The sequence below is a fragment of the Dicentrarchus labrax genome, unplaced genomic scaffold (assembly GCF_905237075.1).
Source record: "Dicentrarchus labrax unplaced genomic scaffold, dlabrax2021, whole genome shotgun sequence".
Classification (NCBI taxonomy): Eukaryota; Metazoa; Chordata; class Actinopteri; family Moronidae; genus Dicentrarchus; species Dicentrarchus labrax.
Window position 1 is genome coordinate 29,945,324 of NW_026136706.1, and position 27,492 is coordinate 29,972,815.

Here is a 27,492-nt window from a genome sequence, read left to right on the forward strand (position 1 = left end):
TTCTGCACCACAATTGGAATTTTTACAGAAAAAAATAAATTAAAGTCACAATGTGAAATGTTTAAGGGTCTGTACCAAACAAACATGTTTTCTTATCTGGAGAATAAGATTTGTAGGCCAGCACTACAATACTTTATTATAATGCTGTTTTTTTTGTTTTTAGGGCTTTTTCCCTTTATTGGATAGGACAGCTGAAAATTGACAGGAAAGGGGATTGAGAGAGAGGATAACACACAGCAAAGGGCCACAGGTCAGATTTGAACCCTGGACTGCTGCAGTAAGGACTCAGCCCCGGTACATTGGGCGCCAGCTCTACCAGGTGAGCTAACCGGGCACTATGTTTGTCACAAATTTTACCTTTATGAAAAAAACTGCAGCTTCTGTGATCTTCCTATTACACTTGTTCACATTGCAATTTTGATAATATTTCATTTAATTGTGCAACCCTAGTATAGGTCAACATCCAGAAACACTGTATCATGCTGTTCCTATAATGAAGATAATAAAGTCAATAGTGTCTTTACATGAGGCCCTCTGGCTAACTACTCAGTGCCCTCAGTGTTCTGCCAATATCATGTAAACCGACAATACATGATTGAATTAATTTGTACCACCTAATTTCTACAAAATGCAATCATACAATAGAAAGCAAAAGGGTCAAGGAGAACAAATTCAAAGCAGTAAAATAAATAGATAGGAATCACTGATTTCTACAAAATGACAGATGTATGTGATCATATGAACTTGACCAAGGCACTTAATGATTGTAAGGAAACCACAAATACATTAATTAAAACCTCTACTAAAATTAAAAGTATTGAATTTCATAGCTCATGTTCTTGGAAAAGATGTACATTAAGAACAACCATCTAGATTGTAATCTGTGTGGGAATTTGAATCCAGTTTTATATGCAGGAGCATATAATAATTAAATACCATCAAATCAGGGTTTCTTCTTAAACTGAGAAAAGACTCTTGAACCTCTTGAACTGTACAAATTCTAATCTTTATTTTCTATTATGCAGTTCTTATATGTATAAAAATCTACCACATATAGGGATGTACCTCATGATCACCCACTGATGCTTAGGTCTCAAAAAAACCAGCGAGACAAAAAGTCACAATAGAAGAGTAGGTTACTTTATTCAGTGGACTTTATTGAAAATTTAGTTGCAGGAATCCATCATACGCCTCATGCTCATGAACCTCATGCCGCTGAATCCCATGTCCCTGAAGCTCCTGTACTCTCCGGGCCTCAGGTACATCATCCTGCCTCTGTAGTGGGGCTGCTCGTACATCAGCCAGTGGCCGTCCATCACGTTGCAGGACATGCAGTCGGACATACGGTAGCGGTCCATGATGTTATCACAGTCGTCCATCAGCTCATGCATCTGACCACCGTAGTTCTCCCTCTCGTAGATCCTCATCCTGTACTGGCCTCTGTGCTGTACAGGAAATATTGAAAAAAAGCAAAAAGATCAGACAACCGTAGAATATAGAATATCTGAAGGAAATACTGCTTAGAGAATGAATATCCTACTGTACCATGGGGATCATGCGGCAAGACCTGATGCAGTCGGACATTCCCATCATGCTCATATAATCGGCGTACTCGCCCCTCCTCATGAAGTACTGGTTTCCCATGTAGTTGGAACGGTCGTAGACCATGAAGCAGCCGCTCTCCACCCTGCAGGAGTGACACCTGCTCAGGTAGGAAGTCAGCTCAGGGCAGTCACTGCTGGTCTCATAGTGGCGACCCTGGAAGTTCCTGTCCTCGTAGAAGATGATCTGAAAGAACAACAATGCTTCATTAGTACCATTTTCAGTGAGCTCCAAGACACTTTTTTAATGACTATCCAACAATTAATTAGGAGCTTTTTTTAATTTGAAATTGAAGTGGACATTTTTATTTTTTATTTTTGGATGGATCATTTCCAATACCCACTTTGCCCATGGTGGTTGTTATTGGTTGTTACTCAGGACTGAGTCGTGGCTGCTGTGTGTTCCTGTTGGGGGTAACCGTTACTTTTATACTTGCTCAATGTGAAAAAAGTATGTAGGGCTTCTATTGTCCAAATCCCTGACCCAGCAGCATGCCATAGAAGCCTACTGAGCAGTCAGGGCGCTAAAGGGTTATTATCTAGCACTATACCACTCTGGTAGAAATGCATGTACTGTACACATGCAGTATTGTTGTCCAACCTAAAGAAAATAAAGAGAAGCTTCCAACTGTAATATGACAGTCACCTCTAACTTCCACATTGTGTTGGATATTTCACTTTCTAAATGATTAGAAACATTTTCTTAGAAACATGATTCAATATCTATTTATGTAAAAATATCTGATAAAAAAAACAAGTTGAATGTTAGATTATTATGTGGCTAATGATGATAATCTGAATAGGAACATACAAACAAGTTTCATGAAGGCTGGTCTGAAAACAGATGTATCTATTTATATATGATATTTTATACATTTATTTAAGCTTCTATTGTTACCTAGTATACCGTAAGGACTACCGACCAGTTCCTTTCGTGTTTGAGAGTGACTTAATGTTCGATAACCACACTAAAATTGCAGTTACAGACAGAATTTTTACATGTGTATTGTAGTTAACAAAGTAGTTTAAGTTGCCTTAATTTAACCAAACATTAACTTTAGATGTGGCAGATTAGAAAATAGTTATATGAATCTTTTTGGTAACAGCCGTATTTTTGATAGGGGTGTGGAATTGCCAAAACTGCAGTTCCTCTAATGGCCACTTGAGGTTGGCTCCAGCAGTGAGTCAATGTTCATAAGGCCTTACATTAAAATGCCTTGTTAAAATGTTAAAATGTTTACAGCCTGGAACAAAAAACTGTTCTGGTCTCTATAGCTAATTTCCCCATTCATGACAGCTGTACAGGGGGTGAATTTTTTCAGTAACAAGGCCTGCCTCAGCTCCAAAGTCAGGTCTGCCAAGGTGGCAACGGCTAGAGCCGACCACACTGAGCTTCACAACAGCTCTTCAGAAACCTATGGGTGACCTCACCATACGTACCAATTGCCCTTCTTTTCTTCTTCTCTTTGGTCTTTTAAACATTCAATTCAATTCAAAACAGAGCAGGTCTAGTCCGTAATCACTAAAATGATTTACAGAGAACCAACAGTTCCGACAATGAGCAAGCACTTGGCGACAGTGGCAAGAACATCAGGACCTGCTAGCTATCAAATGTAACATAACATCAATTTTCTTTTTATAAAAGACTTAAATGTTCCATATTGTGTATTTAAATGTAAATATGCTTTTCAAATATGTCTGGTCAGTGTACCTATGAGCTGTGATAATGAATCAAATATGGATACTGGTGGGTGAGGTTTATAGAGAATGATTCTGCCATGGGTCACTGAAGCTGTGGCCTGGTTTTACTGTGGAACAATCATGAAAATAAAATATTCATATGTTTTACATGTTTGGAAATGGTTTTGTTCTATAAGCCTTTGTGTACACTAGTTTTGATATGATTAACATAATTTGACCTGTGCCCTCTTTTTGGATTACTTTTAAGACAGTGATGCTGCCCATAATATTAAATGGATTGAACATGCTCCAAAACACATGAGTCTGAAGGGAAGCTACTTTTTACCTAATTAGATAACTACAAAAACAACAATTTATTGCTGTACTTCCCTACATGTCCCCCATTTAGTTTTACAATAAAGCTTCACTGTAAAAAATGTCAGTAGATTTTAGGGTAAAAAACTGTGAAACCATGACAGTAAAAGATAGTAAACTCTAAATAGGTTAAATACAGTTTCTGTAAAACTAAAACACAAAACAGCAACAGTAAAACACAAAACACCCTCATGTCGGGAAGAACCTTTTTATTTAGCATTTTAAAGGAATTTATCTGGAACAACATAGTTTTTTTATATTACAGACTGTAAATTGCACAGAAAACCACCGTCATATCTCATGGCAAAATATTTTTCCATGTGGTAAAATTGTTTCATTTGCTGGTAAAAACATGTATTTATATGCTAAAATATAGGCTAAAACACCAGCTTTACTTGTAAAATCACCGTAAACTCAAAGGACTTTATGTTTCCCCCCATCTTCTCCTACTACTGTATCAAAGCATCATCCAGCCCATCCTCATATACTGCTCCTCCTGTTTCTACAACATGCTAACTGTCACCAACTGGACAAAATTCACACGCATCACCAACACAGCGGCCAAGATAATCAGACTCCCCACACCCAATCTCACAGAACTAAACAAAAGGGCCATCTCACAAATTGCAACCACAATAGAACTGGACATTACACACCCACTCAATCGATATCTCACCCCACTGCCTTCTGGACGGAGGTACTGAACACTGAGGTGCAAAAGAGTTCACTTTGGAAAAAGGTCATGTACTATTTATGTGATTGTTTTTTGTGGATTTGTTGATTGTGGATGGCGTGTTTCTTTGTTGAATGTATGGTGTTGCCCTTGGAGGACAATAAATTGAATCTTGAAATCAACACACTAATATCCTTTTATCACAATAGTAGAACATTTATACTGTATTTATTACAGTAGAGTTCTGGCAACCACAGCTTCCAGTTTTTTACCATAAAAAACATAGTAATAATAGTTTAATGACGATTAATTCATTAATGATGATTAATGATCACTCTGTTCCATTAAAGGATACATTCACATTTTCTGTCTGTCTCAAAACAATATTTACAAGCCTGTTCAAACTGTTTTTGTTTAATGCAATGACTTCATACAGGCCTTTAAGAGAGTGAAAATACTGAGAGAAAAATACAATCCAAAATGTGTCTGCAGTTCTTTTACTGCTGTGTCTCAGTAAGTCAGTGAGCACACCAAAGCCTTGCAGCCATCATTAGCATCATTGTTAAAATATATTAGTTCCACATGCCATTTTCCTGCTATGACATGCCAATAGACATTTTTCACAGCAGCCATTTTGACATGAAATAGTAGGGTAAACACAGGCGTTTTTTTCCCTTGTACCAGAATGATAGTAGGTTCAGCTAGACCTTTCCCCAGAGCTAAACGCTAAAACCAAGTATGGCTATAGAAGACTATGTATACTGTGAAAAGGGCCTACAAGTGTTACTGGAATTGTTACACTTAGTGTAACAATTCCAGACATGTTAGTAAAACAAGTGTGTTGCATGTCTTCCTCAAGCCACATTTCTATTTATTTACTGTATTTTTTTAACATACAAATAAACTATATTGTATCGTGCCTATTGCAGGGATTTCAGGAAACTTCTGGAAAAGCATACACAGTCACAGAGCTACTATTTTCATCCTTCAAACTTAATTTTTAATGTCACATGCATCATTTATGACATAACACATTTCATAAGTAGAAGAAGTCTTGACCTTTCTGTGGGATACAGTTATTAAAATAGCAGCATTCACTACAGTCCAAACTGTCCTTTGACATACAGAAACAGTTGGATGCTGATAATTCATGCAGTTTTCTCTGTGATGTTGTGATAGCACCTAAAAATCTTCTTAGCTTACTGGTTGATGTTTTGAAACTCAACATGAAAGATAAATTGATAAATTCTTTATTAATATTTATGGTTACATTTTTAAGTCTGGAGCCTGTTCCATTCTCTAACAGGAGTCCATGATACGTCGGATGGATCCGATCCTCATGTCCATGGGACCCATTCCCGTGTCCCTGAAGCTCCTGTACTCTCCGGGCCTCAGGTACATCATCCTGCCTCTGTAGTGGGGCTGCTCGTACATCAGCCAGTGGCCGTCCATCACATGAGCGGACTGGCAGTCGGACATACGGTAGCGGTCCTGGAGGTTGTCGCAGTCATCCATCAGCTCATGCATCTGACCTCCAAAGTTCTCCCTATCATAGATCTTCATCCTGAACTGGCCTCTGTGCTGTAAATAGACACGCGAAGAGATAGAATATACCTTTCTAATAAAAAAATGTATTGTAACTGATTAATATCTAATCATGAATCAGCACAAGACTTTGTACCGTGGGTATCATGCGGCAGGAACGGATGCAGTCGCTCATGCTCATCCCCATCAGGCGCTGGTTGTCGGGGTACTCTCCCCTCCTCGCCAGCATCTGGTGGCCCATGTAGTTAGGACGTTCGTAGACCATGAAGCAGCCGCTTTCCACCCTGCAGGAGTTGCACCTGCTCAGATAGGAGGTCAGCTCAGCGCAGTCACTGCTGGTCTCATAGGAGCGACCCTGGAAGTTCTTGTCCTCATAGAAGATGATCTGGAAGCACAACAATGCTTTATTAGTACCACTTTCAGCAGTACCCTACATTTTAAAACTCTGTTTACAAGTAGCACATGATCTGAAATGTTATGTTTATATATTATTATTATTATTATTATTATTATTTGTTGTTGTTGTTGAAGTATTTAGCAACCTAAATTATAAAAATGGTATCTTACTTTGCCCATTTTGGTGTTCAACCCTAGCCCTTATTGCTGTGATACTTTGTCCAACTAAACTCTCTGTCACATTTATACCCATCATGATAGCTAAATGATCTATGGAGCCATTGTTTGAATATCTTACTCAGCAGTGTAGCATGCAGGGCTATAATGTTTGTTAAATCGGTCTGTAAATGGTTATTATTCCAGACTGTATGCATCTGGTGCAGTGCCAACTGTGCTATGGGGTACATGTGGGTGATAGCAGCAAACGTATCAGCTGGGACTCTTTGTGCTGTCAGTGTTTGGTCTGTGGTGATGACAAGCACTTTTTTATATTCACATCATCAGCCCATCATCTGAATACATAAAATGATGTCTTTGTCTTATGATTGACGTCATGTCACTGGAGAGACAGTTTACTGACAAGAATGATGAACATTTTATTTTTATATTCTATGATTTAATATAGAATAGAAGGCGGGGTGAGGAAAAACTCAGACTTAAAGGGACAGTTTACCCCAAAATCAAAAATACATATTTTTCCTTTTCCATGTAGTGCTATTTATCCATCAAGATTTTTTTGGTGTGAGTTGCTGATTTTTAGAGATATCGGCCCTAGAGCACCCTATGGCACTCTGTTCTGTGGTGCCTTAAAGTGCCCAAAAAAACATTTGAACTCAAAAGCTATGTCTCTTCCCAGAAATCTTGACCCGGTTAAGATAACAGGTTAACAGACATTGTTGTGAGCAGTTTCATGTTGGAACTATTTTCTTTTGTACAACAAAATGAAAGTTTGCAGTACATTCATGCTACACACCTAGCAGTGCATCTTTTGAATTTGCATATGGGGGGATGTGAACAGTTGCAACAAGATACGGATGATAATAATGGTTTTCATCTTCTCAAAAAACATATATTGTTGAATGTACATTATGAATATCTTTTGTATGCATAATAAAAGAAGGAACCATGATAAAATAAAAGGTACTACTGTACACACTATATACATCAAACATAAACTGTAGTAACAAACAGTGTTGATGTAATATATATAATTCAATTCAATTCAATTTTATTTGTATAGCGCCAATTCATAACAGAAGTTATCTCAGGACACTTTTCAAATAGAGCAGGTCTAGACCGAACTCTTTATAACATATACTGTTTTAAAGGTGGGGAATATGGATTATAACAGAGAAAATCAAAGTAGTAGAGACTGCGATGTCCTGGCTTTTAGTCCCTAATATGGGTCAGGCTGTGTCACCCCACTAACCTGACGGATGATGACATAATTAGGGATTATTTTTACACACTTAACACAACTCATCCAGGGCGGCAGAGGACTGTACAAAACTGTTTGTACAGGCTCAGAAGCAATGTTAGGATGTAACCCATTACTAGTAATAATATTACTTTCCCCAGTAACTAGTAGTGTGACTAATTACTAATAGAGTTCAGTAATAATATTACAGTTATTTACTTTTGTTGTCACCCTTCTACTAATTTGAAATCCAACAATCCAATCACATTGATTGATTGACAAGATTCATTTTGTAATTGTATAGGAAACTAGTTTGGAAGATGGAAACGCTCACATTCAGCAGCTGGAACTATTCAATTTCTCAGATTTTCTATCAGAATTTTGGCGAGAAAGGCCACAATTACCAATTCTGTGGGGAGTAGCAGGAGAGAAATATAACTAGTAGTGTAACTAATAACTGTTGACAGGCAGTAATAACTGAAGCAATAATATTACTTTTGAAAGGAATATTGAGTAATGAGTACTGTGTTTACCCTACTGTTTCATGTCAAAATGGCTGCAGTGAAAAAAGTCTTGTATGTATATGTACTATATGTTTCCTGTAGTACCTCACTGGTATGCAGATGTGTAATTTGAAGTTTGTACAAAAAATTAGTAATGCTGCCATACAATGTGCAGTGGCGCCACCAAGAGGTGGCCTATGGGGTGCACCGATACAACTGCAGCACCTGTGAATAAAATAACAAATGCATGGCCAGCCACCTGCTTTTGACCGTCTGTCACTGTGTCACACCACCCCAAGACTTTCACTAGCCCCATCTGGCCACGCTTATGAAAGATTTTTCAGGGTGCGACATGTCTACTAGCTCACTTTAAAGACCTGTTATGCAGATTTAACCCACAGACGCACAAAAAAAGCTCATCTTCTATTAGACAAAAGATAACACGATGACAAGGTGACGTTTGATTCCTCTTTTATTTTATTCGACAACACATTTCTTTCACTCTGCTTCAACAGGAATCCATTATACGCCTGACAGAGCTAAACCTCATGCTGCTGTATCCCATGTCCCTGAAGCTCCTGTACTCTCCGGGCCTCAGGTACATCATCCTGCCTCTGTAGTGGGGCTGCTCGTACATCAGCCAGTGGCCGTCCATCACGTTGCAGGACTGGCAGTCGGACATACGGTAGCGGTCCTGGAAGTTGTCACAGTCTTCCATCAGCTCATGTGTCTGACCACCGTAGTTCTCCCTCTCGTAGATCTTCATCCTGTACTGGCCTCTGTGCTGTAGATGAACACACAGAGGAGGACAGGTCAGCATAGGACAATTTTGCTGCTGTTAACATTGTATGTTTTATTGCAGAGTGTGTGATGCTATATTTGTAAGAATTAATTAAAACTTGCTCATTAGATATTTACTTTCAAACTCACAACAGGAAAATAAATAAAATTAGCAAAATTATAATTTTTCATCAATATTACATGAAATATTTTCCAAATCTTTGCATACCTGAGGAATTAAACGGCAGGATCGGATAGAGTCACTCATGCCAAAAGACATGTAGTCGGCGTACTCGCCCCTCCTCATGAAGTACTGGTTTCCCATGTAGTTGGGGCGGTCGTAGACCATGAAGCAGCCGCTCTCCACCCTGCAGGAGTGGCACCTGCTCAGGTAGGAGGACATGTCAGAGCAGTCGCTCATGCACTCATAAGAGCGACCCTGGAAGTTCCTGTCCTCGTAGAAGATGATCTGTAAAAAAGAAAAACAAATTGATTTAAACTGTCCATTTTAAAATATAGTTTTGGAAACTTAAATCAATGTTACTGTCTTTTATTTCTTTTCACTTTTTCACATTGTGTGTGCCGAGTTTGTCCTATACAGAAACGTGATTGTTTTCCGCTCTGCTCTCTACATACCTTGCCCATGTTTGATGATCTGTGTTTGTGGGAATCTGTCCAACAACCTGTGGCTGCCAGGCGGCTTTTATACTTTATACGCGCTCTAACAGGGTTTTGTTATTCAAATTATCTGGAAGTTGATGAATAAGCAGCTCTGTGATGCTGTTAATTTCATTTGTGCCATCATGATCCAGAACAAAGGGAGGGGAAATGGGTGGAAGACACAAGGCAGGAGAGGAGGGGGAAGAACCGATCTGCAGTTTTTTTTTTTAATTATTATTATTTTTTTTTACATTTCTCAGACTAGGGAAGATTAGTGTGGGAAGAAAAAGCTTAGTTTGATCACAGTTTGAACTGTGTGACCGAATGGATTTGTCATGCTTGAATGTGTCACTAGTTCAGGCCATAGATGTCTTGAGAACAGTGATGACAATGTTCAAATGGCTTACTTACATTTTATTACATTTACTCCACAGTTTCAGGGTTATATTTGCATAAACCTGAAATACATATAAATAGTTAGAGTTAGATAAAGGCTGAAAAATTACACTTTGGGATCAAGCCTGTTGGAAAAAATGGACATCGCTCCCTCTCTCCATGTTTTCTTTCACTCCGTACTGTCAATTATCTAAAAGGCAAAAATGTCTCTTTGTGTATTAGTCCATAAATTATACATTTTGAGTGAGTCAGCATCTCTTGCTACCAATATTATTTTTTTGAAACAGCTTAGAAAGGTTGATATGACTAAGTTACTTTTGAAACTTTATGGAAGTGTTTATACTTCTATTACTTCTATTACTGCTATTATGACCTTTTTCACGGCATACATTTGGACTTATCCTGGTAGGAAAAGCCCAGTTGTTACTAATAACATTAACAATGGCTCTGTTCTATTCACGTGAAAGTCAACCAGCATGCATGACAGACAATGAAACAGAAACTTATCATTGATAACACCTGTGTTTACCCTATTATTTCATGTCAAAATGACTGCTGTGAAAAGGTCTATGAAACTGAAGCAGCTAAATAGACATAAGCCATTGTTATTTTTATTTACACCTGTGCATTCCTGCTGTGACATGTCAAAATGTGTTGCTGTGCACAATATGTATGTCTTTGTTTGAACTGGCTTTGGCCTTCAGTTTAAAAGCCTGGTGTGAGGGAACTAAGAATAAGGTCAGTGTCAGTCAGGTTGATGCTGGCAGTAATGATAAAAAAAAACTTAGCCCATAACTCCCAAAATGGACAATGTCACCCGAAAACTCTGCACACAAATGTATATGAAATCCAGCTAATCTTCTAAATCCATGATTTACCATTCATTTAAAGTATACATGATTCCAGCTGGCATCTTTAGTGAGATATTAACAGATATTTTACATAACTCTAACAAGGTTCATTCTGGAATCCCATGGTCAATGATTCATACTCTTAAAGTGCAACATCCTGGGTTCAAATCAGGACTTGTCAACCAAGCAAAAGTCCACAGAAACTATTAAAGCTCTATTAGTGTATGAATATTTGAGTGTGGTATGTGGTGTAAAGCGTTTTGAGTGGTTGAAAGACTAAAAAGGCACTATGTAAGTACATTCCATTTACCATTTACTTTCGACTGTTGCTGGGGAGGGACTGACCATGACGCATAGTATGCTGACTACAAGAAAGAGAAATTAATCATGGTGATTCGGCGTGCAGACGGACTCCAACTAGGGACGTTTATTTTATGTATATTTTCTGATCTTCCGTGGTAATGGCAAGAATAGCAGTATCTTTATTAAAGTGAATTAGTGATGAATCACCCTGATTTACAAATTATACATCAATAGAAGCTTAAGCATAATCCACGATGATAAAGATACAAAAAAAAATTTTAATGCATGGGAAAAACAGCATATTGTCAACATGACCGCCCAAAATTTCACAAATCATGTTTTCAGGCGAGCTCATTCATTAAGAGGAGCCAAGCTCCCTGCTGGCTCCCCTGTAGTTTGCGCCCTGTCTTTCCTGGTATGACAAACTTGAACGTCTGCTGTGGGTTCATCTGTGAGCTTAAATTAGGGTTGAACAGATATGATTTCATTATGTTCAATATTATTTACTCAGTTCATTAAATGTGTATATATTGGCAGAAATGGAATATGGAATAATAATATAATATTAGTATTATTGTTATAATTAATCAGAATCAGAATCAGAAATACTTTAATAATCCCATGTATAATTACCTGAAAATAAGAATCATTGTGTTTTTGTTACCTTAGAATGAACTGTTTTTATCTACAGAGGGAGAGGGTCCTCTTCTAAGGCCATGTTGAACTGCCATGTTTCTACAGTAGCCCAAAGCAGACAAACCAAACTTTCGCGGCCACTGTAGTTTCTCCTACACGCTTGGAAGGTGAGCGGTGTTCAGTTGGTTGTAATCTACAACTTCGCTGCAAGATGTCACAAAATCCTACACGCTCTCCTTTAAGACCTTAGGATGTCCTCTGTAATGTGTAATGGCTGTTTCAAACAGAGATGAAAGAACCAGTTACATTCAACGCACATCTGGTTTTTGGAGTTCTATTATCTCTTAGGATTTGTTTACATTGCATTTTGCTGGTGTGGTGTTGCCAACAGCCTGTTTAACTATCTGGTCTCCTGAATAAAGTAGCACACTGTTGCCAAGAACAAGATGTTTAAGTATGAAGTATTGTGTAGGATTTAGGGGTATGTAGTGGTGAAATAGCATTTTGCAACCAATGGAATACTGCTCGCCTTCCAAGAGTGTAGGAGAAACTGTGGTGGCTCACGAAAAACGCCAAAGGCCCTATCTAGAGCCAGTGTTTGATTCATCCATTCTAGGCTACTGTAGAAACATGGCAGTTTAACATGGCGGACCAGAAAAAAAAATGGTTCAACGAAAACACAACAATTCTTATATTCAGGCGATTATACACTAATGAAAACATACCTATGAATATTATGAAAAAAACCTGATGTATACAATCAGACACATACAGTGCACGGATAATCCACCAGGGATCAGTAATTCATGCACCAGAGGAGCAGCAAAATAAAGAGATTGTGAAACCAAAAAATGAACCAAACTAAGTGAAAAGTTCCTCTTCCACCATGCCGGTTCTACTGGTGGGTTTGTCATTGCTGTGTGATAGCTTTATTTCAGCAGACACAGAATATGTATGACGTTGTTGTGCAATATGGAAAAATACTTCTTTTGTATGTTTGAAATTACTTAAGGAAAATTTGAAAGGAAACTCAAATGGGTTAAAAATGTTGTGTTTTATATGTTTTTGTTTGTTAAAGATGGTTAAATAAACAATCCAGTTTCCAAAAAATGTAAATTTTCTGGCAATTACTTTATGGTTCAGGTATCACAGTTCCAAGGGTCATTAAGACCAACCATTATCCAAGAGTAAAAGACTGCATTGCCCCTTCATGATTATGTTCTGTAATCTCGTACTGTAAAAAAGCCAAAGGAAGACAATTAGTTATTCCGTTTTCCACGAAAAAAAAGAACTGCTGATAGAGACCAAACAACAAACAAATAATCTTTTCAAGGAAGAACTCAATGGAAACAATGAAAACAATTATCATTAAGTATGGCTGTTGGCCTTTATAAGTTTTACATGTCAGTTTTGGCAATTCTTTGATATAAGGCCATCCCATGTGGACAAAGGGAAATCAAACTTGACCAAACCATGTTGCTGATATGCAAATCAAGTTAATTTAGATGACAATAGCTTTCCCTCGTCTGCACATTCTGCATTTCAATATAAGCCACAACACAGCTGCAGCTGGATGGGAGGCAAGCAATATCATTAACAATGGGGAAGGTAAGGAGCAAATGCTATTTTCCAAAGGTTTTCAAGCAACAATAGTGCATGCAAACTGTGTTTTGTTTAATTTATTGTCATTTTAATGGAAGCTAGGCACAACAATATGCTATTGTTCTGTTTCCTACAATGTTGGGATGGTAGTTTACCAGGATTTGTCTGTTTTCTTCCATGCAGATTGTATTCTTTGAGGATAAGAGCTTCCAAGGCCGAAGCTATGAGTGCAGCACTGACTGCCCTGACCTGCAATCTTACTTCAGCCGCTGCAACTCCATTAAGGTGGATAGTGGCTGCTGGGTGCTGTACGAGCGTCCCAACTTCACTGGCAACCAGTACATCCTGAGCCCCGGGGAATACCCTGATCCACAACAGTGGATGGGATTCAATGATAGCATCAAGTCATGTCGCTCTATCAAAAATGTAAGCTCAACAACCTGTAGATGCTTTTTAGAAAAGGGAACCAAAAGGGAAATATTATTTGAAAGTCATCCTTTAGTAGAGATGGCCTTATTTGTGTAATACTATTGTTAGTGCACCAGTTTCTTTAAGCTTGGATACGCTAACTACACCAATCTATGGAATAGGTCAATCATAATAAAGTCAAACTGGGTTGTGCTTTTCATAAAATTAGGTACACAGCATGATTTCTGGGTTAATTTTTTGCAGGAGAGTGTCCAGGTCCTTTGAAATACCACAGAGTGCTCCAACCAAGCAGTAATCAGTCAAAGGCCGACAGACAAAAAGGAGATAAAAGGCTCATGATTTGGCAGCAGGGTGCACATCAATTATCAAAGGAAACTAGGATAACAGCCAAGAAACCCATTTGTAGATGTGAAGTCAAAAAGATCAGAATAGATAGTCAAAAGATTCAGACGTAATTTTAAACAACTTTAATTCTCCAACTACCCCTAGGTTTTTGGAAAGTCCTGGAAGATCAGATTCTACGACAAGCAGGATTTCGGAGGCCAAGTGGCAGAGTGTGTTGGCGATTGCCCATCGGTTTACGAGGCCCTCAAGTTCCGGGAGTTCCACTCCTGCGTAGTAATGGACGGTGCGTGGGTCCTCTACGAGCAGCCTAACTACCACGGGCACCAGTACTTCCTGGAGCGTGGCGAGTACCGCAACTATACAGACTGGGGAGCAGCCTCCCCTGCTGTGGGATCCTTTCGCATGATCACAGAGTTCTAGAACGGTAGCGGCCTTTCAGGGTTCTGCAGCCTCTAAGAGTTATCTGAATTAAAGACCACCAAAGGTTTCTAATTTTAAAACAAATTCAATCTCCTGAACTCTGAGAACATGCATTTTAGAACCCCTACAAGGTTTCAAATGTCTAGCACAACCAAAATGTTTAGTTCTTTCAGAATCCTAATGCCACTGAAGTTCTGTAATCTTGAGGAATTTCTCACCTCAAGAGTTCCAGAAGGCTAAGATTCAAGAACCCTTCAGCCTCCTAATTCCCTTTTTTATTTGGACATCTATCCTAATCCTGAGAACTCTGTGTTGCACTCAAATGAATAAAAGTCTTTCTTACCCATACCCAACAGTGCTGTCCGTATTCTTGCTTATTAACTTACATGACACCTCAATGACTTTAGTCTTGTTTTCAGTAAAACACAAAATACATCTCAAGACAAACTGATGTCATGATCTGCGTGTCATTCTCTCTCTCTCACTCTTCAGCTGTCACTGTCAATTAAAAAAACAAACCATGTTGCAAATTGAACATGCAATAAAATAAAAATAAATGCAGAACTATATTTCAATTTTATATGAAAATAGAGGACTTAAATGATTGTTTACTTGTTTACCTACTTATTATATATAATTTGATATGGTATTATCACAACCTTTAAGCACAATTGATGGCAAAACTGTTTGAAACATTATCTTGAACTATTCACATTAATTATTTCTGAATAAGATATAAAATAGTCTTAAATAGCAAAGACCCTTTGGTTTCACAGTGAATACAGAATATTCCAGAGTGGAGTTCATTGAGGTGCTTAAGGATGTCAAGGATCCACTATAACTGACAATGGTGGTCTGTTTAACTGTAAGTTCATATAACATCAGCAACTGTCAGGCATACTTTTGGTCGCCCAAACCTATAGATTGCCTTTTTTTTTACAGTGCAAATATTCTATGACTTATCACTTTCTAAATTGGCCAAAACTGAGTAAAACCCTTAAACAATATTAATTTAGCATCTATATATTTAGAGATAGCAGAAAAATACAGTTGTGCATTTTTTTCACCCTCACTGAATTAAAAAATTTAACTAATGAATGTCATATAGAATGCAGGACAGAATGGAAAAAATATCTCCTCAAGTGGGGCATGTATATTTCTTCTCTAAGAGACTAAAATGTGGAGGAGTACACTGTTATGATTACTCTGTGAGAGTATGCCTATCTTTTAATTTTATTATTATTAATATTATTTATATTTAGTTTTCCTGGATTATATGGAAATGGTCTTGGGTCACTCTATATCAGGGTGACCTCCCTTTCGTGTTGGGCACGGGAGGGAACGGGGCGTTTGAGACAGTTTGGAATAAAATGTAGCCTGTGTCATTTGTTGTATAACTGATGTGCATGTTACAAAATATGCATAATGTCATAGGAAATTAAAATTAAAATTAAAATGTAAGAGTGGGCCTGTCAACACCATCATCAATATTAAACCTCAAACTGCCTTCAAAGCTAAATGTTTGCACATGACATTGCAAACAATAGTCCAACATAAAAGATGTCAAGTTCCACCACATGCCAAAGAAGTTCAAATAATTTGTCTACAGTATTGTTTTGGGGTTCTTTTGTAGAATTAGCGAAGAAAAGCGTTATTTAAAGTTTCAATAAATTGTATATATCTAGAACAAAACTGAATCGAATTAATGGACAACTTTATTTTTAGTTTTTACATAAGTTCGTGTTAGCCCTGCCAGAAAATTGTATTAAAACAAAACATTTATTGCAACGGTCCAGATCAGTTTGGATGGAGCAGTGAGTGAGGTTTAGATACTTGGCACTGCTAAACAACCGTTGTGTGTGGAAAGGCAATTCAGTGAGTAAGAACAATGGGCAGACTCTAGATGAATATTTGAATTGTAATAACTGTTACATGCTCTGCTAACCCTGCATTTGTTCGTATTGTCTCCGCCATGTATAAAGAGTACTGGCTTTGTTATGGCATCTAGTATTTTAAGCACCACAGATGGAGAAGGTCAGATCTTACACTAGAAGTTAAATGTTTTGTCATTGAAATCTTAAATATGTGCAAACACAGGTGCAGATAAAATCCTCTTTTAAATTTTTGTTGAATAATCCTGTTCTTCTCTACTTTTTCCAGATTGTGTTCTACGAGGAGCGGGACTTCCAGGGAAAGTCCTATGATTGCAAAGGGGACTCAGTTGACCTGCATGGTTTCATACACCGATGCAACTCGGTCAAGGTAGAAGGTGGCTGGTGGGTTCTGTACGAGCGTAACAACTATACGGGCTACCAGTATATCATTGGGCCAGGGGAGTACAATGACTACTGCCACTGGATGGGCTTCAATGACTGTGTCAGATCCTGCAGGATCATCAAAAACGTAAGTCACTGAACAAAAAGGAACAAGAAAAACCAAACACTGTATTCTACAGACATTAAATTTAACACATTTCTCTGTTTTGGTTTCAGGGCAAAGGGCTGTACAAGCTGAAGCTGTTTGACCGGCCAGATTTTGAAGGCACATCTTTGGAGCTGACGGAAAACATGAAGTCTGTCCATGAGAAATGGCTCAGACCTGAAGTCCGGTCCTGCAAGGTCATGGAGGGCTCCTGGGTTTTCTTTGAACATCCCAACTTCTGTGGTCGCCAGTACCTGCTAGAGAAAGGGGAGTACCGAAACCACTCAGCCTGGGGAGCTCTGAAAGCAATCGTGGGCTCCATCAGGAGACTTGAGCTAATGTAATGCACTGCAATAAATTTCTTTGATGCTAATGTGCCTGTGTGAAGTTCAATTCAAATCTTCTCTTATAATATAATATACCAGTACATTCTACTTATATGCAAGTTATGATGTTCAGTTTTAGTTTAAACTGTTTTAGAGATGTGCTTTATGGCCATTCTGGAAGATGTAGTTTGTGATGCAGTTGGACTGTATTGCATTATGCTGGGGGCTGCTGAGGCCCTAATAAATATATATAAATATATTGTAATTGGTCAGCAGGTAGCCAGGCCATTAGAGGCTCTTGTATAGTCACAAGTTTATCAGAGCAGAGACTGCTCATACAGATAATTTTGTCTCTGTGCAACAAATGACTCTTATCTTATAATTAATTAAATCTTATAATTTATTTTATGTAACAGCATCAGGCGGACAATATAGAGAACAAAAGAAACCAGAAAATATTTATTCATTCATTAGAGACGCTGAGAATATGGCCATTTAAAAAAAAAAAAAAAAAGACTTGATTAGTCAATTATCAAAAATAGTTGGCGGTTAATTTAATAGTTAACAACTAATCAACTAACTGACTAACTGTTGCAGCTCTACCTACAACATGTCAACACACAAACTCACAATTGGAAGTATAACAAATCTTCAAAGAGCTAAAGGATTGCTGCCACAACTGGAGCCAGAGCAATGGTGAGACTTTTGCATATCACTGCAACTAATCATTGTTTTCTTTATTAATAAATCTGACAATTATTCTCTCAGTTAACTGGTAAATGGTTTGGCCTATAAAATGTTAGAAAGTCCTAGTACCCAAAGTAAATTCAAATTTACAAATTTTCAAAATTATCCCAAAACCACAATATATTAACTTTTCTGTAATGTAAGGCAAGAAGGCAGCAAATCCTCACAGTTGAGAAGATGGAAATATCACATTTTTGTCATATTTGCTTGAAAAATGCAGTTAATCATGGACTAATGGTTTCAGCTCTACTTTTGCAGTCAAGTCATCTGTCACAATCTGACAATACTGCTGCAGCAAGAATAAAGTCCTCCATTTTTGTACACTTTGAGTAATAAATCCTGCTGTCCAATGGCTGTAAACACATTAAGCAGCTGATATAATTACATAATAATGAGCCTTCCATCCGCCAGGTTTTTCAGAGCTGGGCGGAGCTTGAATGCACCTCTATACAGGCGTTACAGCCTGTACCGCAGCACTCTGTGGCCGTAAGCCAACTTCACCACATCAGCCTAAGCCAAAGAGAAGACAGTTTAATTGGATCAATAAATAGTTTCTGGAATCAGGCAGACCCATCAAAAGGTCAACCGTTGCAATAGTGAGTAAACAGCGTATAAAGCCAAACATTTTTAAAACAATGGCAGCATCAGCCATTGTGCAGACATAAATGCTGAGGCCATTAAAATGACAATGATGGTTCCTGGCAGTGCATTTCAGTGTGCCCACATACACTGTATATATAAATCTGGACCAGGCCTGTAGGAAATATTGTGTGTGTGAAAGGTGTGATAGAAAAAACTTATCAAAGGTTGGCGTGAGGCCCAAACATGGATCTTGTGGGAAAGGTAGGCCCAGCTCCTGGTGACTGACTGACTGCATTATTAGATTGTTAGAATAAGTCAAAACTTCTGCATCACTTATAGTATAAAGAACGACTTTACCTTCTAATGAATGATGGGACTTTCAGCTCTTTTAGTGATCCAGATCATTTGGCTCAGCTCAATAAGAGTTGGCTCTTTTAGCTCCCAAACTGCTCTTCTGGCTTATAATTCAGCCAAATTTAGCAATATTATGAACTATCACTTAAATTATTCAATACAATCACACTACCTTACCTACCACTACCTTATAATTTGTGGAATATTTATATTATGATTGGTTTAAAAACCTTAAATAATGTAAATGCATCACTATTACACATGTATATTGAATGTTTTATTTATATTGAATAATTAATTAATTAATTTTTGTATGTTGGCATCTCACCCTGCTTGGGTCTCAATGTTATTACCAAAGTCAGACATTTCTGGATTGTATTTATTATATTTGTATTTAGTTGCTTGATTTGTTCCACATAGTCATCAGGTGTGCACATTAGCATGCAGATCACTGTTATTACCAAGCACTAAATTATTCTGGATGTCATACAAGCTCAGAGTTAGCACATATATGGCCAGTATATTATGCAATATACCATATATCCACTGAATGCTCATTGTCCTTTTCCAGATCCGGTTTTATGAAGACAAAAACTTCCAAGGTCGGTATTATGAGTGCAACACTGATTGTCCCGAGCTTAACACCTACTTTAGCCACTGCAACTCTGTTCGTGTGGACAGCGGGGCCTGGGTTCTGTACGAGAGGCCCAACTACCTGGGCTACCAGTACATTCTGACCAAGGGGGAGTACCCTGATTACTACCACTGGATGGGTTACAATGACAGTATCAGGTCCTGCCGGATCATACGAAACGTGAGTTACTTCAGAAAACATATCAGAAGCTTTAAATGCTAGAAAGTGTGATGTACTTGAGTGATGCAATACGATGAACAGTATAATTCGCATTCGCTTTGTCAGTTGTTCTGCTTTTATTCACATGCACCTGACAAATTTATCAGCTAAATAATAATCATAAATTATAAATTACTAAATGATATGAACTACTTCATGGCTGTACTTCTACTGTTGCCAGAGGGTACAATACAGAGATTGTACGTAGCACAACAATAACATTCATATATTGGGTCAGCTAAACCAATTAATTTAAGTCTTAGAAATGTAGAGAGAGAACACAGGAGAATTAATTGTTAACTAAAAATGGATGGACTAAAAAGTTATTTTTCTTTTTTAACTTTTTTATTAACTTTTTTGTCTTGTCCTCAACATTTTTAATGAATATGCATGTATTTGTCACAGTGTTTGACAAGGTATATACTATGTGTCTATTAATAATTAACCAAAAGAAATGCGTAAACAGTAATGGATAAATAGTCTGATTTTGCCACTCACTGTTCTTATTTTACGAATGCAAACTTGACCAAACAAAACATTGACAGTTTAGTTGTATGAAAATATTATAACATCGAATATTATATCCAATTTTAGATGATTAATAGTTAATTAACATCTAGTTTGAAATAAATTCAAATGAACACATTTGAACTGGTGGTGTGATGACTTGAGTTCATCGGACTGTGCCATGGGGGTACGTCTTACAAAATGGTTGGGAACCAAATATTTTGGAAAGCATTATTAGACTTTTATGGCTATGTTTAGGCATTCATCACTTGGTGTAGGTTAGGGGAATATTCTGGTCTTGGTTCAATATTGAAAAAGTTAAAAATGACTTGGAGGAAGAGCCTATCAACAAAGTGCTTTTGTTGCCTAAACTTGGTAACACACAGGACTCAGGATGCGAGCCCCAGTCTCAAGGCTTAAAGGTTATGTCACAGTCAGGTCATACATAACAAGGTTATTGTATTGATGAGTTGCCGACTTGCTGTAATTCTTTCCCATTTTCTGAAAGCTCCGACATTTACAACTTGGAGATTTATAATACAGAAGTGCCTGAAAACCAAGCAATGGAATTAAACCATATTAAAAATATTAATGCACATTCTCAGTAACTCTCACATGCGCAACTCTGCAATAACACAACTGAATGTGACATAATATCCTCTGCTTTGTACTGTATGTCTGTACCACTATCTCCAACTAGTGGTGTAAGAAATTACAGATACACTTGAGTATCTTGAGTATATTTTGTTTTGAGATATTGTATCAAGACAACTTAGTAGTGTACAAATGTAATACTTTCTCAGTTTTTTGCTATTTTTGCTGTGGGATCATTCCTTGGCCAGATATGAACTGAACTCCTGGTCTTTGTGTTGCAGATTTCTGGTGTGTTCAGAATTTGTGTCTACGAGCGCCCCAACTTTAGTGGTCAGAAGTTTGAGTCCACTGAAGATGTGAGCAACCTGCCCGACCGCTGGCAGCTCCGCGATGTTCACTCTGCTCAAGTACAGGACGGTGCTTGGGTCTTCTATGAGCTTCCCAATTACCGCGGACGCCAGTACCTGCTGGAGAGAGGAGAGTACCGTCGCTACAATGAGTGGGCAGCCGTGAACCCCAGTGTGGGGTCCTTCCAACGCGTCCACAGCGATTAAACTTTCTTTGTGTAACTGTTCTTTGGAAATGTAATAAAGAAGGACTGTGCTCACTATGCTCATCCCTCCGTGTTTTGTTGATAGTGAGAGATGGTAGAAATTGCAAAGAACTTCTCAGCCAATAGACCTTTTTCACAGCAGCCATATTGACATGAAATAGTAGGGTAAACACAGGTGTTACCAATTATGCTAATTACAGTTCCATTCAGGTCAAACAGAGTCAGAATGCTACTATTGTACATGTTGGCACACTGGAAAAGCTCTGTTCACTAAATGGAATGGAACCTTAATTGGTGTAATTGGTGTAACACCGTACTATTTCATTTCAAAATGGCTGCCTATTAAAATAATCGGGCAACAGAAAGTCTGAATCTCTCCCAGTATAATCATTTTCTAATAGACTGCACAACCACATGTGCAACTCTGTACCCATCCTGTTTTTTGAAAAACCACAGTGGTACTGATAGGATTCAGCTCTCCGAAGGGCCTGGGTGCTATGGTGGTTTCCCCAGCTGGAGCATCCCTAGGACTCAGCGGCATCTTGAGAAACTCAAGAATTCAAGTTTCATTCAATATCTTTACCTTTATTACTTAAACACTTAAACATATCTTGTTGGTGGTCTGGTCCTTGTGTGTGAAAAATTAAGCTGTAGAAATCAATGAATAAAGCCGCACCGGCCACAGAGATGTGGCTGAGAAATTTTATTTGTGTTAGGGTTTGAACAGTTCCTATAACGCAACTACCGTATATGATCAGTCAAATAAAGCATAATTTGACTGTGTGTTCTGTAACCTGACTTGGAAAATCATAGGAATAGCAGTCCCATGTGTGTGGTTGGTTACTAAATATTAAAGTTAATGTTTAGAATAAATATGTGGACATTCATTGTTCCAACTAATATTTCCGAGTGGCACAAAATTAGCCATTGTTGTGTTATGGGCACATATATGAGAACTAACATTTGCACACTGTTATACAAGCTTAGCATAGACCTAGCCAGGGTTACTAAGAGCAAGTGGTGAGATACAGTAATTGTAGCATTAATAAAAAGATGCATACTGGTATTAATTAAAACAAACAGTTGCACAAACAGTTGCATGGATGTAGGCAGAAATGACTTCTCCTCTGTCAGTAAATAAATACAGCTAACCCTAGGACTGCCCTGATATCCGCAATAAAAAGCAGCAACAAATGCCTTTAAGGAAGTTACTGAACATGTTGTTTCTGTATTTACAGTAGACATAAAGTCTACAAACTCTTATGAGAGGTTTGCAGGTTTCTGAAATGTAAATACAGAGGAATCAACAACATAAATTCCAGACGTGGTCCATCTTTAATATGAGCTTACAACAACAAAAATGTAGAGAAAAAAACAAACCCTTTCTACTAGAGGTTTTGACTCGTCAAAGCAGGAAAAGCCCAAGTGGAATTAATGACATAAATGATGGCTGCATTTCATTTAGGTGAGCTGGTTCCATTTCCCAGTTTGTACATCCTCGATTCCTCTCCTTGTATCACATTTCCACATTTTTTTTTTTTTTTTCAATTTTGGCCTCAACTTGCAATTCGCTAAAGGAGGACCATTTCAATAATTATTATTTCTCAGTAAAATAAGTGCTGGTTGGTGGATTAAATATATGCCCAATTAAACACAGACTCATAACACTTTTAATTCATTGTCTAATTATATGTGTGTTTGATGGTATTTGAGGAGTTTTTGCCATTACCATAGTAACCAGCTGTATTAAGGTGAAAAGACAGATCATCTTCAATAAACAATACAACTACATCTGTAGAGTACTCCCACCATGGTTTGTATATTCCAGCTGTGTGTCACTTTTTTTATGTGTCACATTCAAAAGACATTCAAAAGACTTTTGCATTGGATACACCTGTGTATCCTCACTCATAGCTCCTCCAGCAAGCCTCCCCTCTCTTCCGTCTTGTCTCCTCCAGATGCAGTTTAGGAATTTAGTGCATTCAAATGATGTTCTGAGATTGAGTTCCAGGTCACAGGCAGGAGGATGAGGCAGAAAGGAGATGAGGAGGCACAAATCAGAGAAATGAGAAAGGCCCCTAGTACCATTTTGCATCATGATAATACAATAGGTGTTTGCCCAATAAAAGTTTGGGCTCTCCAAGGAAAAACATTTGGGCATAAAATATTCAACCTTATAATACAAAATTATAAGGCCTTAACATCAAATGAGTTGCATTTGTGTAATGATTACTGAGGTATCGCTCTTGCGCATGCTGTACATTTCAGGATGTGTTGCTCCTCCTCTGCCTGGTCTTCATCCTGTACGTATCCCACACTGACTGACCCTGAGTATCAGTCCTATGACACAGAGCTAATAGGAGTGCAAGAGGGCGGTCACAGCTCAGCTAAACCTGTGGACAAAGAGGTGCGGCTTGCTGATGACTCAGTGGGATTTGCCAGTAAGAGCCTGGAGCATGCCAGCTGCTGTTAGTGCTGACGCTCAGCTCGCTGGAACAACGCTGTGACCCCAACAACACAAAGGGAGTCCAGCCAGCACGTTCTCCCAGCTGCGGTTATTCACCTCTAAAGCCTCTTTGTTTACCGCAACCCCTGACGCTTTCAGTGGCTCACAGGAGAGAGAGAGTGATGTGGTATCAGACTGAGTTACACCTCACTTCGAGCCAGTGTGCACCCTCTTGTGGATGATGTTTGGAGCTGCAGTCCAGATAGTTTTGTGTACTTTTTGGTCTGGGGCTTTTTTTATAATTTGGACTTCTTCTTTACAAAATCTTTAGAGTTGTAATTAACTAACAACAGTAACAGTTTTAGTGTGCTTCCAATGCCCTCATACACAAATCCTGTTCCTTGAAGAAATAGAATAGAAATTTCCCACTTTGGTGTGAAGAAACTTGACTGGCCTGCACAGAGCCCTGACCCCAACTCACGCCTCATCATCCAACATCAGTGTTAGACCTAATCAATGCTCTTACGTCTGAATGGGACTGAATGCAAAATCATGTTTACAGTCTTTACAGAATAGCGGAGACTGTTATAGAAGCACACATAGGCTGCAATGTAGTGGGTTCACCCTAGAAGTGTGTCAAATTGAAGTATGCTTAAAAATCAGTCAGTATGCATGCTTATTTTGGTCAATTTTTGAGTGCACTAGTAATAGATATCAATGTCTCACAATGCACTGCACATTAGGAATGGAGGGAATAATCAAAGATGAGAAAAAATCCCTCCAGACATGTTTCAAGACTCAAAGTCTGCTTTGAATAATAATAATTTCTCTGTGTTTTATTTTACATTAAATCATCATCAATTAACTAGTGAAAGTCCCCCTCCAGTCAGAAACCAGTGTTTGTTCTTGTTCCTACAGTGTGCTGTTTAAATGCTGTATGTGCAGAGTTTGACACTAGAAGGATGTTTTCACATTCATCTGCTGAAAGTGTAAAGTTTCTCTGAGCTCACTGAAAATCAGATTTTAAGGGGCGGGGCCTTCCAGCAGGATTTGTGACACCACAAATAGTCATAAGCTTGCATTAACCAAAATACCTTTTTAAGTGGACTGTTAATACAAAATATATATAAAGGCAAGTGTATGTGTGTGTCAAATGAGACAAATCTTTGCTGAGGACAGTTGCCTGGGAGCATTAGCAGTGTATGAATGTGTGTGAATGAGTGAATGTGACATATAGTGTAAAAGGCTACAAAGGCGCTATATAAATGCAGTCAATTTACCATTTGCCTTCTTTTCTTGGAACTGGTTAATTGTCTGAGGATTCAGGTTCACAGTTTAGATGATTAAAGAACAGGCTTGATGAGGAGAAAACGTCAATATTGATGAAGCTGTGAAATCAATAGGCCTAATGTAGTCACTGTGACTGATGGTGCATTGCTACAGCAAGACAGGATGTGAGGATAAACAAATTGGAATATTGACTTGTTGAATAAACACACTGCTTTTCTGATAAAATAATAATAAATATAGATTTCCTGCTATACAGTTTATAGTTTAGGATCAGGTCAAGTTAGGGTTTAGCATTATGGTCAGGATTAATCACTGATCTCTTCAAAACCAGATCTATCAATTCATGCCTGTAAGAATTAGCTAATGTTTTGTCTTTCAATCTATCATTCCCATCATGCAGATGTTTTATGGTTCTTTGTTATTTGCATTGACAAAAACTGCCTCAAACCTTAAATCTGCTGCAGGACATCTTCCCCTGAGCCCCCACGTTTCATCCTGTTCAGTTATTTATAACTTGTGTGGATTTGTCTCAGCAGCTGAGAGGAACTATGTTAATCCCAGGAATGCAGTTTCTTGCTGCAAGAGTTACCTTGTATGGCAGCAATGGATAGATGGGAGAAGAGAAATTGACTTCATGTAGTGAGAGAGGACAAGAGGGAGGAGAGACAAAAACACTCAGACGAGGCTGATGGGCAGAAACAAAGTCAAACACACAGGATCTTCTGCAGCGATAAGCAGAGAGAACGAATATTTTACAACTGACCAAAAACACTCAACTAAAGCTAGAGCTGGTGAAACACCATTGTCTGCAACAGCTTAGTCCTGTAGCGTTATGATGAGTAATAGCCACCATGATGGACGTGGTTTTCCTGAAACTGTCTCCCGGCATTGCTCCTAATGGATTGCTCAATAAAAGATGATTGCTGAATCAGGGCAGGCAGCTGATGAAAGGCTGCCATGTGACACCCCGGCCCGTTTGAAGCACACGGTTCCACCTGAAGCTGATTCAGGATGACAGCAACCATGAGCACTGCTACAGCATCACGTAAAAGGTCTTTGATCTGCACTAAAATTACATGCTATTATTAGCTTAGCAATACTCTATGTGGTCAGAAAAGCTAAGCTGAGGCTGTAGCCAAAATCCCCTGAAGCTGAGCCAGTGTTAACAGTCTCTGTTGAATGTGCACAAACAATACTCTGACAACGTCTTCGATCATTTCCTTGTGGAGAAAGTGAGTAATAAGAGCAGTTGCTGGCTGTTTGGATTTAGAGTTAGGGTCTGTACATAATGTTGAAGTATGGGTGACAAATAGGCAGAGCAAGAAGAGAAAAGTCCTAAAACACCAACAGTTCAAACATACTTTATAGCCAAGCTGCCGCTCAGGGCTGCTTGTCTGTACCAAAGTGTACAAAAAGAACAGTTATGCATGAAACTAGATGGCCGCATCCATTAGTACCAACAATGTCAAGCCAGCTATTTATGTTACAAATAACACTACAGTAGTTAGGCAAAAGTTTGGTGATTGAAAAACTGGAACTGACATTTTCCAAGGGATACCTTGACCTCTGACCTGAAAATGGGTTTTGAGGGCATTTTTGTTTTTTATTTTGAAAAGGTCTGCATACTGGAGCCCTAAACAGTTTTGGAAGTGTATAAATTGGGAATGACTGGAAGGCTGAGACACATACCTCATGCAACTCTGCATAGGTCAATGCCCCATCCTAGTCAAAATAGAATGGAAACAGACCTGGTTATTAATAACATTAACAATGACTGTTATTACTAGGACCCTGAAACTGAAATACAGCCATCATTAATTTTATTACACCTGTGTAATGTCAAATTGTCTGTTGTGTGCCTGTCAGATATTAAAACATGAGAATCTCAAAGCTGGTGTGTATGCAGCTCAAACAGCACCATCAGATCCAGCAAGGTTCTGAGTTACCATTTGCTCATCCAGAGTGAGATACTGCTGTAGCCGGACAAGATAAATTTGCTTTCAGTCTCTTGACACCCTCTTGTCCTCTGAGGAGACCCACTGCAGGGAGGTCGTGTCACTGCGATGTGGCTCCCTGCCCGTCACACCCTCAGTTTGCCAATATTCTCACAGCATCCTTCACACACCTGCCAGTCAAACACACACACGCACCTTCGCTCGCACTTTTCACAGCGTGCACCTCGCGCACATACGGACCTGCTGGGACCT

General features: G+C 38.5%; 6 protein-coding genes across 7 annotated transcripts; 3 read left to right on the plus strand and 3 right to left on the minus strand.

Annotated features, from left to right (window-relative positions):
- Positions 1–1,118: 1,118 nt before the first annotated feature.
- LOC127365715 (gamma-crystallin M3-like) lies at positions 1,119–2,021 on the minus strand. Its single transcript, XM_051404101.1, has 3 exons — positions 1,946–2,021; positions 1,546–1,788; positions 1,119–1,445 (listed from the first exon to the last, which is right to left on the minus strand). The coding sequence occupies exons 1-3, from the start codon at positions 1,952–1,954 to the stop codon at positions 1,167–1,169; spliced, it is 531 nt and encodes a 176-aa protein (XP_051260061.1). The 5' UTR covers positions 1,955–2,021; the 3' UTR covers positions 1,119–1,166.
- Positions 2,022–5,628: 3,607 nt separating this feature from the next.
- Positions 5,629–6,450, minus strand: LOC127365718 (gamma-crystallin M3-like). The gene is made up of 3 exons (XM_051404104.1): positions 6,442–6,450; positions 6,011–6,259; positions 5,629–5,910 (listed from the first exon to the last, which is right to left on the minus strand). Exons 1-3 carry the CDS (start codon positions 6,448–6,450, stop codon positions 5,629–5,631), a joined length of 540 nt encoding a protein of 179 aa, XP_051260064.1.
- A 2,194-nt stretch (positions 6,451–8,644) lies between these two features.
- On the minus strand, positions 8,645–9,747 carry LOC127365717 (gamma-crystallin M3). The gene is made up of 3 exons (XM_051404103.1): positions 9,607–9,747; positions 9,200–9,439; positions 8,645–8,974 (listed from the first exon to the last, which is right to left on the minus strand). The coding sequence occupies exons 1-3, from the start codon at positions 9,613–9,615 to the stop codon at positions 8,699–8,701; spliced, it is 525 nt and encodes a 174-aa protein (XP_051260063.1). The 5' UTR covers positions 9,616–9,747; the 3' UTR covers positions 8,645–8,698.
- Positions 9,748–13,415: 3,668 nt separating this feature from the next.
- On the plus strand, positions 13,416–14,612 carry LOC127365719 (gamma-crystallin M2-like). 2 transcript variants are annotated; one of them, XM_051404106.1, is made up of 3 exons: positions 13,416–13,424; positions 13,602–13,844; positions 14,337–14,612. In XM_051404106.1, exons 1-3 carry the CDS (start codon positions 13,416–13,418, stop codon positions 14,610–14,612), a joined length of 528 nt encoding a protein of 175 aa, XP_051260066.1. The 2 variants fall into 2 exon arrangements, with proteins under 2 accessions (XP_051260066.1, XP_051260067.1); XM_051404107.1 differs by having other exon boundaries at positions 14,349–14,612.
- A 2,025-nt stretch (positions 14,613–16,637) lies between these two features.
- On the plus strand, positions 16,638–17,377 carry LOC127365855 (gamma-crystallin S-1-like). Its single transcript, XM_051404392.1, has 3 exons — positions 16,638–16,646; positions 16,773–17,015; positions 17,105–17,377. Exons 1-3 carry the CDS (start codon positions 16,638–16,640, stop codon positions 17,375–17,377), a joined length of 525 nt encoding a protein of 174 aa, XP_051260352.1.
- Positions 17,378–18,887: 1,510 nt separating this feature from the next.
- Positions 18,888–21,550, plus strand: LOC127365687 (gamma-crystallin B-like). The gene is made up of 3 exons (XM_051404056.1): positions 18,888–18,949; positions 19,614–19,856; positions 21,278–21,550. The coding sequence occupies exons 1-3, from the start codon at positions 18,932–18,934 to the stop codon at positions 21,548–21,550; spliced, it is 534 nt and encodes a 177-aa protein (XP_051260016.1). The 5' UTR covers positions 18,888–18,931.
- The last annotated feature ends 5,942 nt before the right edge of the window (positions 21,551–27,492 follow it).

What these genes read in the sequence shown, in the direction of transcription:
- LOC127365715 (XM_051404101.1), bottom strand. An exon ending in CTTGCCGCATGATCCCCATG is followed by an intron (nt 1,446 to 1,545) that starts GTACAGTAGGAT and finishes TTTCCTGTACAG; the next exon opens with CACAGAGGCCAGTACAGGAT.
- LOC127365718 (XM_051404104.1), bottom strand. An exon ending in CCTGCCGCATGATACCCACG is followed by an intron (nt 5,911 to 6,010) that starts GTACAAAGTCTT and finishes GTCTATTTACAG; the next exon opens with CACAGAGGCCAGTTCAGGAT.
- LOC127365717 (XM_051404103.1), bottom strand. An exon ending in CCTGCCGTTTAATTCCTCAG is followed by an intron (nt 8,975 to 9,199) that starts GTATGCAAAGAT and finishes GTTCATCTACAG; the next exon opens with CACAGAGGCCAGTACAGGAT.
- LOC127365719 (XM_051404106.1), top strand. An exon ending in CATGTCGCTCTATCAAAAAT is followed by an intron (nt 13,845 to 14,336) that starts GTAAGCTCAACA and finishes AACTACCCCTAG; the next exon opens with GTTTTTGGAAAGTCCTGGAA.
- LOC127365855 (XM_051404392.1), top strand. An exon ending in CCTGCAGGATCATCAAAAAC is followed by an intron (nt 17,016 to 17,104) that starts GTAAGTCACTGA and finishes TTTTGGTTTCAG; the next exon opens with GGCAAAGGGCTGTACAAGCT.
- LOC127365687 (XM_051404056.1), top strand. An exon ending in CCTGCCGGATCATACGAAAC is followed by an intron (nt 19,857 to 21,277) that starts GTGAGTTACTTC and finishes TTTGTGTTGCAG; the next exon opens with ATTTCTGGTGTGTTCAGAAT.